Source organism: Gobio gobio, assembly GCF_949357685.1.
Source record: "Gobio gobio genome assembly, chromosome: 12".
In the NCBI taxonomy this organism is placed as follows: Eukaryota; Metazoa; Chordata; class Actinopteri; order Cypriniformes; family Gobionidae; genus Gobio; species Gobio gobio.
The window spans coordinates 48,394,296-48,404,924 of record NC_137105.1 but is presented as its reverse complement, the minus strand read 5'-3'; the positions used below and the strand labels follow the sequence as shown (position 1 = coordinate 48,404,924).

General features: G+C 35.6%; 1 protein-coding gene across 1 annotated transcript; it reads left to right on the top strand.

Annotated features, from left to right (window-relative positions):
* The first annotated feature begins 4,186 nt into the window (after positions 1–4,186).
* churc1 (churchill domain containing 1) lies at positions 4,187–9,458 on the top strand. The gene is made up of 4 exons (XM_079830737.1): positions 4,187–4,363; positions 7,489–7,624; positions 7,707–7,777; positions 8,917–9,458. The coding sequence occupies exons 1-4, from the start codon at positions 4,325–4,327 to the stop codon at positions 9,007–9,009; spliced, it is 339 nt and encodes a 112-aa protein (XP_079686863.1). The 5' UTR covers positions 4,187–4,324; the 3' UTR covers positions 9,010–9,458.
* The last annotated feature ends 1,171 nt before the right edge of the window (positions 9,459–10,629 follow it).

Genomic DNA, 10,629 nt, shown 5'->3' with positions numbered 1-10,629 from the left:
ATTCATTGCTCATATTTTCATCATGAGGACACTGTCAAAGTGACAAAAATGGCATGTCCTTTTATACAGGATCCTGACGTTCACTTGATAAACCTCTAGAAGTAACCTGATAATTAGAATTTCCTTTAGGATTTCCAGTGGTTGGACGCATTTATGACACTCATATACCCATCTTTACACTTTCTGAAAACTGATTATTGTATGGAATGGAAGGATGCTGCCAGATGGTAGTACGAGATATATGGCATAACTACCACCACAGCTGTTAAATACATTTATTTACATTTTTTATAGTCATCTTTATTTCCTACAAATACTTTATTCTTTTTCCTGTTGGGTGTTAATATTCTTCCTCCATCTCCTCTTCATCTGTCAGTGGTGCTGGAGTTTGGCTGGCCTGAGTAGAAGTCAAATGTTAATGTCATTCCCCTGATTAATAAATGTAACAGGTGGGATCAGAGAACATTTCATTATGTGAAAAGAGCATAGACCCTTTTCACATTTCTGGGTTTCCGAAGCTGAAGTCGTCATAGTTGGGTTAACTCTTATAGCGGTGAATGAGAGAATACATTAAATATATATTTTTGTGTATCCATTTGCTCAAATAGCAAAAGAAAAACTCCACAATAGTGATTTCACAACTTTCAAAAAGATGGAAAAATTAAAATAAGATTGATAACTGCAGTGAAAAGAGGGAAAGATGTTGATTTTCACCATCACTCCCACAGACGCTGTATTAGAAACACTCTCACAGCAGCGGTAACTTGATTTTTGTAATTTGATGCAAAAGTAATATAATACAAAGTATTAGTGTTATAAATGTACATACATAAAAAAAATACAAAAAAACGTTGCAGGATTTACGATATTGATGACTATTAAAACACGTCATCACTGTGAAAAGGGTCTATGTGGGAAAAGCTGCTGCACATTGGACACTGAATGATATTTATTTAATATGTCAAATGTTTGTAAAGTCATTAAACCTACACCCATGAACATTTTATGCTTAAAGCTTTTCCTGATTGAATTATGTTTTTTTCATAGTTTTTTTAGCTGCTGCCACATTCTTTGTTTGCCTTTTGGATACCATGAAAATTAAACTTAATTAAAATAATGAAGAATTAAACTTGTGTATTGACCCGGAAGTATGCAAACGTCTTTTTGTTTAGTGCTGTTGCCATGGTGAATCGTAATTTCGGAGCTCCATTGATCGTGGCTTTTCATAGTTGGAGTGCATGAGCTTAACTCAGAGTCAGTTTACTCAGAGTGTATTGAACTACCTCAATTCAGCAGTTCTGAAACCCAAAACTCAGAGTTTCCCATCTCAGAGTAATTCAACTCAGAGTTCAGGTTTAAACTCAGAGTTGGTTGAACCTCCTTTCTGAAACAGGCCCCTGGGGCCTGTTTCAGAATGGAGGTTCAACCAACTCTGAGTTTAAACCTGAACTCTGAGTTGACTTACTCTGAGATGGGAAACTCTGAGTTTTGGGTTTCAGAGCAGCTGAATTGAGGTAGTTCAATCAACTCTGAGTAGACTGACTCTGAGTTAAGCTCATGCATTCCAACTATGAAAAGCCACGATCAATGGAACTCCGAAATTGCGATTCACCATGGCAACAGCACCCAACAAAAAGACTTTTGCATACTTCTGGGTCAATACACAAGTTTAATTCTTAATTATTTTAATTAAGTTTAATTTTCATGGTATCCAAAAGGCAAACAAAGAATGTGGCAGCAGCTAAAAAAATAAATTAAAAAAACATAATTCAATCAGGAAAAGCTTTAAGCATAAAATGTTCATGGGTGTAGGTTTAATGACTTTACAAACATTTGACATATTAAATAAATATCATTCAGTGTCCAATGTGCAGCAGCTTTTCCCACATAGACCCTTTTCACAGACTGTGATGACGTGTTTTAATGGTCATCAATATCGTAAATCCTGCAACGTTTTTTGTATTATTATTTTTTTATGTATGTACATTTATAACACTAATACTTTGTATTATATTACTTTTGCATCAAATTACAAAAATCAAGTTATCGCTGCTGTGAGAGTGTTTCTAATACAGCGTCTATGGGAGTGATAGTTAAAATTAACATCTTTCTCTCTTTTCACTGGAGTTATCAATCTCACTTTAATTTTTCCATCTTTTTGAAAGTTGTGAAATCACTATTGTGGAGTTTTTCTTTTGCTATTTGAGCAAATGGAGACACAGAAATATATATTTAATGTATTCTCTCATTCACCGCTAAAAGAGTTAACCCAACTATGACGACTTCAGCTTCGGAAACCCAGAAATGTGAAAAGGGTCTGTGCTCTTTCACATAATGAAATGTTCTCTGATCCCACCGGTTACATTTATTAATCAGGGTAATGACATTATTGACTTCTACTCAGGCCAGCCAAACACCAGCACCACTGACAGATGAAGACGAGATGGAGGAAGAATATTAACACCCAACAGGAAAAAGAATAAAGTATTTGTAGGAAATAAAGATGACTATAAAAATGTAAATAAATGTATTTAACAGCTGTGGTGGTGGTTATGCCATATATCTTGTACTACCATCTGGCAGCATCCTTCCATTCCATACAATAATCCGTTTTCAGAAAGTGTGATGATGGGTAAATGAGTGTCATCAATGCGTCCAACCACTGGAAATCCTAAAGGAAATTCGAATTATTAGGGTTACTTCTAGAGGATTATCAAGTGAATGTCAGGATCCTGTATAAAAGGACATGCCATTTTTGTCACTTTGACAGTGTCCTCAAGATGGAAATATGAGCAATGAATGTTCCTGCAAAGAATGCTTTTCTTACTTTGTATTTTTGTCAAGTGGCAGAAAATGTAATTTGTTTTAAGTAAACTTTGCTTACTTTAGATTTAGATTAAATTTATAATTTTTTTTATATTTATACTTGAAATACGACCAAAATACTCAGTAAGAAAAGCATTTGTGGCGTTTGAATGAATGAATAAAGTATTTAAACACTGCTGGTGCTTTGAAAAGGGGGAGGAGAACGAAAGAAACTCTGGGTTTACCAAAGAAAACCTGCTCCTGACCAGGTTAGGTTCACAGAGTAAGTTACCCTGGTAACTGACTCCGAGTATAAGTTACCTCTCTTTCAGAAACGGGCTTGGCTTACCCTGCTTTCTCGGGTTTGACATACCTCCCATTCTGAAACAGAAAACCCAGAGTTTCCCTTATTTCAGGGTTAACCTACTCAGAGTTTTCACTTAACCTCCTTTCTGAAACGGGCCCCTGGAGGCAGAAAGACAGATCGCTGGCCCGCTACTGCAACAACATTGAAGCTTTCCTTATTGTTTGTATATAACTGCTGACTCAATAAAACGTGATTTTAGTTGGATCTGTTTGTCTGTCTTTAATTTTGCAGTGTTGCTGTGATACATGTATGAATGATCATGTTAGGTAATAATTTTTTGGCAAACGCATGCTTCCCCCTAGGTATGTTAAACATCAGGCACCCAGCACTGGCTCTGTTGGTACAATTAACCACGCAGCAACTCCTTGGCATTTTGACTTACAGACACGCCGCTACTAACCTACAACACGAGAGGTTTCTTCTTTCTGCCTCTCGGGTGCGTGCGCAAGCAGTGATGACGTCGCCGAGAAATCCATGTATAGTGACTTCTGCTGGTCAGCACAGTAGAAATGCAACAAAAACTCAGACCGAACATGCATAAAAACACCTTTTATAAACACATTGCAAATATTTTATTGATTTGAATCGACCAAAAAGATTAAATATCAAGTGTCTGTATAATATGTGTTCTTTTATCCATTTTTCAGGGCTTGTTTTGATTGTTCCATGGATGGCTCAGCTAAACAGGCCAAGTATACTATAATTATTTTGTAACTATACTAATGTCTAATTAAAATGTCTAAACTGATCAGAGATCAGGTTTAAAAACACTTAACTTTTTACAAAAAACAAACAAAAACAAAAAACTTTTTTTTTACAGTCATAGAGACCTGCTCAAGCATGATTCATGGGTTCACAGGTCATTTGTAAACGTTAACCCTTTTTTTAAGTAACTGTAATTAAATGTTTTTAATTGACTGAAATACGAAAATTTACGGAAATCACGTGACATTTTTGGCAGTTTGATACACGCTCGGAACCACTGACTCGAATCAAAAGATTCGTAATGGCTTCGAAGCTTCATGAATCAGTGATTCGAAATGGAGGCGCTATACTCACCAACCGTACAGACAAACTCACAGAAGAAGACGAACACGGAAGCGACTCAGTGCGTTGATCTGTGCTATAGTTTTCTGAACGGTCTGATCCGTAATGTGTACTGATTGTGTGCAGAAACAATATCCAGACAGGGTGAGTTCATGATCATTGTGAATCCTCTGCTGTATGCGCTGTATGTAAGTGTTAAGAGGCAAACGCAGCGCTGGTTGTTGTTTCCAGCCAAAGATGGGCATGACTGTTTCCTGAAAGATTTAACGTTAGTGCTTGTTGCCAAACTATCTATTTGCATCAATTCTTGAGACCAAACATTTAATAGCTCAAATTTAATCTTGTTTTAGTTGTTTATGTTTTGTGCTCTGGGTAGTTCAAGTGCAGTGTTGGGTGTAACTACTAAGTAATTTAATCACTTTTCCCTTGAAAATGTAACTTAAATGTAAAAGAAAATTACTCTTAATTTAATTACAGTTACTTCTTAAATTGCTACTAAATACTGTGTAGAGACTGAAGAACAAGTGTATATATAGTACATTAGTGGAGTTAACATTAAATTTTAAACTTTAAAATGCATGTTTTTATGTATCCTTCTCACATTTGTAATACTTTGGTCAGTTAATACGCATAATTTATGGAGTTTTATATGTGACCTTGGACCACAAAACCAGTCAATTTTTGGAAATTGAGAGATTTATTCATCACCTGAAAGCTGAATAAATAAGAACAATATGTGACCGAGATACAACTATTTGAAAATCTGGAATCTGAGGGTGCAAAAAAAATCGAAATATTGAGAAAATCTCCTTTAAAGTTGTCCAAATAAAGTCCTTAGCAACGCATATTACTAATAATAATACATTTTTAAATATATTTACGGTAGGAAATTTACAAAATATCTTAATTTACTTAATATCCTAATGATTTTTGGCATAGAAGAAAAATCATGGTGATTGGCACAAATATCAATTTCGATCTTGATTCAGTATCAATTCATATAAAGAAACCGAGTCCGACTGTACATATAAGGAAAGTTTGCCTTTTTAGCACTATTTTAAACTTTACTTGGGTTAAATAATATTTGCTCGCATTCATTAATATTGACTTGTGTGTGCTTATATAAGTATCATACAAAATATTAGGATGTAAGTTATTAACTTTTTTAAATTTCACATTTAAAGAAATCTAGTGTTTGATCATGTCTAAATATGTATTTAAATGCAAAACCTAAAAATAAGTAAGAAGTTATGATCTGCAATACTTTGAGCAACTAGACTAGATGCATGCATATTTATTAAAGAGCCATACAGGCACCTGGTGGGTAATGGCATTACAAATGAAAATTATTATTTTTCCAGCCACAAAATGACTCTAATTTGCCTCTTTGCATTGGAATTACCTATTTTAACCTTAATTACTACACTAATTGTAATATAAATAATAAAACAAAAAATTAAGTGGTCATTAATGGACCATAATTATTGCACAAATAGTAGGCCTATTTAGTACCAAAAGATATCCTCAAAATATTCAATAAATATTATTAAACTAAAATATAGAACATTTATTTAATTGAAAAATAGTGTAAAAAGGTGTATGGTCACATTTGATCACCAATGAGTATGAGTGTGACCAATAAGGAATACCTGAGGGCTAAATATAAGAAAAACGTTAACATTAATGTAACAAAGTTGCGTCTATCATCACTCTCCATAATAAAATGATACTGTAATGTGGTTGACGTAATAATCAAAACGGTATTTATTGTTTGAATTTCGTATTAAATTTGAAAAGTTTAGACTTTCAGGTTTCATATCAAAAGCAGGTTTAAGAGAAAGAGACGCATGAGTGACAGAGAGATGGAGGTAGAGCAGGGAAAGGAAATGAACGAATACGCTGCATGTTTTAAATAGCGTTAAAATGAATAACGACGTGCGATATGTAGGGCGGTGTTTATTCTGTGGCGCACCGCCACAAATTAGTCTATGTGTGGGAAACACTGAGGATACAGCGAACATCTCCTCGCTATCCGCTAGCTGCCTGTCCCCTGAACACACTGCAAAAGAACGCGTAAGCTCCACAAACTGCAACAAAAACAAACTTGGGCAGTCTGGACCACAAAACATAACAAACAGTGCTCCAGCCAATAGCTGACAAGAATGAAATGGGGGTGGAAATCACATTTTGGTAAGTAAACAAAAACTTCTCGGTTAACATCAAGTTGTCTTCAATTACGTGTCAAATATCTCTGAAATCACACTATTTACACTGGTATATTTATTGATTATAACGTATTATTCAATAAAGATCGATAAACTAATGTTAGTCAGTCAGTAAAAACGAAATGACCGTTCATTTTTAAATTACGCAAGTGCGCGTCTTTCTGTGGAAGACAGAAGAAAGAGAAGCGTGCGCAGATCAGTGGCGCGCAGTAACGAAATATACAAATAAACCGCGTATATATTATAAAAAATAAAATCTAAAAATAACCTGCAGGGAACGTTATGGGAAGGTTCTCTTTAGGTTATAAAATAAAACCTAAAATAACCTGCAGGTAACGTTATGGGAAGGTTCTCTTTAGGTTATAAAATAAAACCTAAAATAACCTGCAGGTAACGTTATGGGAAGGTTCTCTTTAGGTTATAAAATAAAACCTAAAATAACCTGCAGGGAACATTCTCTTTTGGTTACAAAAACACAACCAATAGAGAACATTCCCGGAAAGTTCTTATTTGGTTCCCCATAAAAATAACCAAACGGGAACCATATGGGAACGTTAGGGGAACGTTATGTGTTAACTGGGTAATTAAATACTTTTTGGAGTGAGTAATTTGTACAGTAACGTAATTATACTATTGAAGTAACTAGTAATAACACTGGTTCAAGTAAGCATCAAGTAAGCATCATAAAGAAATCTAGTGTTTGATCATGTCTAAATATGTATTTAAATGCAAAACCTAAAAATAAGTAAGAAGTTATGATCTGCAATACTTTGAGCAACTAGACTAGATGCATGCATATTTATTAAAGAGCCATACAGGCACCTGGTGGGTAATGGCATTACAAATGAAAATTATTATTTTTCCAGGAATTACCTATTTTAACCTTAATTACTACACTAATTGTAATATAAATAATAAAACAAAACAAAAATTCTACATTTATTGACTACACTAATTGTAATATAAATAATAAAACAAAAAAAATTTGTCTACATTTATTGACTGTATATTTTTGGCTAGTAACTGTATTTCCGTTGTTTTTAGGGTAACACCTGTCTGGAGAATGGCTCATATCTGATGAACTTTCTCAGCTGCGCCAGCTGTCACCAGCGGGACTTCGTGCTGATCAGCGACAGGTCGACGGTGGACGAAGACGAGGAGGAGATCGTCACGTACCTGCGTGAGTCACGGGACTCTCACATGAAGCCTGTAAATATTCTGCAGAACGACTGCCCTCATCCGTGTGTGTGTGTTTCCCTCAGATATGTGCAAGAACTGTGATCATGTTATAGCCAGACATGAGTACACCTTCACTGTGGTGGATGACTATCAGGTGAGTTTTAGAAATAAGAATTATTAGAGATCCTATCAGAAACAGACCAATAACGGTTTGAAGAATTCATCTTCCAGAAAGGACGCTTTGGGAGTTCATTTTTAGTCCATCTCTGCCAGATGAATTCTTCAAACAGTGGTACGAGAGGATGCTGGTCCTTCAAGAGTCACTCTCCACCCATCTGTCTATAAACCCTATAAATAAAGTGTATTTGACAAGACTTTAGCTTGTGATTCTTATTAAGTGGGGTACAGTACTGTTGGTCTGATTCACTTCAAAAATGTCTGTCTTAGTTACACAGGATCATAGTCTATTAAAGGAACACGCCACTTTTTTGGAAAATAGGCTCATTTTCCGTCTCCCCCAGAGTTAAACAGTTGAGTTTTACCGTTTTCCAATCCATTCAGCCGATCTCTGGGTCTGGCGGTAGCACTTTTAGCATAGCTTAGCATAGATCATTGAATCTGATTAGACCGTTAGCATCGCGTTCAAAAATCACCAAAGAGTTTCAATATTTTTCCTCTTTAAAACGTGACTCTTCTGTAGTTACATCGTGTACTAAGAACGACGGAAAATGAAAAGTTGTGATTTTCAAGTCAAGTTTTAAATAGGAAAAATATCGAAAATCTTTGGTAATTTTTTTTAGTGAGATGCTAATGGTCTAATCAGATTCAATGATCTATGCTAAGCTATGCTAAAAGTGCTACCGCCAGACCCGGAGATCGGCTGAATGGATTGGAAAACGGTGAAACTCGACTGTTTAACTCTAGGGGAGACGGGAAATGAGCCTATTTTCAAAAATAGTGGCGTGTTCCTTTAAAAAACAACATGGCCGTCATTCTAATTACAAAATGACAAAAAAGATCCACTGCTGTAACTGCAATGTTTGTATATTACACATTGGCATATCGTTACGAAACTCAGTATGTGTCTTCGGCACCTGAAGGTACTCCAAAATGTTTCAGGGCAAAAATTGTAATGAAATTATATTATAAGCAACTCAATGTAATTATGGGTTTTCAACCTTTCAACTCCAATTTTTGCAGTTGGTCTGCTGCTAGCTTCCTTGTTTGAGTCTGTTGTGATTGGCCCTGATAATTGCTGCGTACAGCTATATTTACTTATTTATTTTTTCCCAGGAATACACAATGTTGTGTATGTTGTGTGGAAAAGCAGAGGATTCCATCAGCGTGCTGCCGGACGATCCCAGACAAACCGCTCCTCTGTTCTAGAGACTTGTCTTCTTTGTAAAGAGCATGGTCATGCATGATGGAGGGAGTCGTGCCATGTGAAGTTTTACACACGCTTAGCACTGGAGAATGACACTGTGTCACGTTTAATCCAGGAGAATATATTGCAGAGTTCTTTGCTTTCGCGGCTTCAAGAGTGGCACTAAAGGTTCACAGTATGCTTCCGACTCATAAAGATACACGAGTTTGAGACTCATTTACAAATATTAAACCTAAGTAGGAGCCTTGGTTCCTTATGCTTGTTCATCCTAGGTTTGCTCACTCTATTAACCCTCTGGGGTTCTTCATTTATGGGTCACACTCAGGAGTAAAATCAATGAAATATATTTTTGTTCAATAATATTTTTTCTTTTTTGGTGTTTTGAGATAATTTTATGATTTATAATTAATATTTATGCAATAATTAGGACCCATTTTTTCCCATTGAATATAATAAAAAAATAAATATATATATATATATATATATATATATAATTTATTTTTATTAAAGCTGTATTTCATTTTAGAGTCAAGCCTAGGCCTCATGAAAGCAATTTTTTAGATGAGATCGGTGCCATCCGGTGGACACATTGAGCATTTTTATCAGGCAATAGCACATTTTTACCACTATAGTGGATCTTGCATTTTATAAAATAAAAAATAAAAAATCATAGATTCATCGGAATGGTCCGAAACTTGGTGACTCTATTGGTACTTACTAACACCCCAAAAAATTGGGGACAGGATTTGAAAAGTCTTAAGTGGTCTTAAAAAAAATTGTCACACTCAGGACCTTCGGGTCAAATAGGAAATGAATGGGGAAATTTCTAAATCTGTAAAACATCAAGAGTGCAAAACAGACAGAAAAAACTCACACACATACACACAAAAACACACGCGCCCACTAATGAACGCGTGCCATTCCAAAAGCGAATTGTGTTTTTGTGTGTGTGTGTGTGTGTTTTTTTTGTCTGTTTTGCGCTCTTGATGTTTTAAAGATTCACCCCTTCACTGTTGAGTCATTTTTTTCTGCATCCTGGCTGATTTGTAGATTGTATGCACAAAAAAAACTCTGTATTTTCATATTTTTGCCAATTTCCCATTCATTTCCTATGGGGGTAATTTTTGACCCGAAGGTCCTGAGTGTGACTATTTTTTTTACGACCACTTAGACTTTTCAAATCCTGTCCCAGAATGGGCCGACTTTTCAATCCTTTTTTATGGGTGTTCATATACCAAGAACCAATAAAGTCACCAAGTTTCGGACCATTCTGATGAAGCTACGGAATTTTTTTATAAAACGCTTCGGGTCATTTTTGACCCGAAGAACCCCAGAAGGTTAAAAGGGAAGTGTGTGTTGTTTCCCATTGTAAAAGGCTTTCTCCTATCCTATCTGAAGGCCAATTCACATGATACCGACAGATGGCAGCACACGCTGAACCAGAATGACGGAGAAGTGATTGTTGGCGTTAGTCTGTGTCCGTCGGTGGAGTGTGAGTTGGCCTTTAATATGCACAATGTTGCCAATTATATGAGATTATCTGTTTCTGAGAGGCTAGGTTTAAATAGATTAGCAATTTGTTAATCGCAGACAGGATTTTTGTTACTATTGGTTTAGATAAT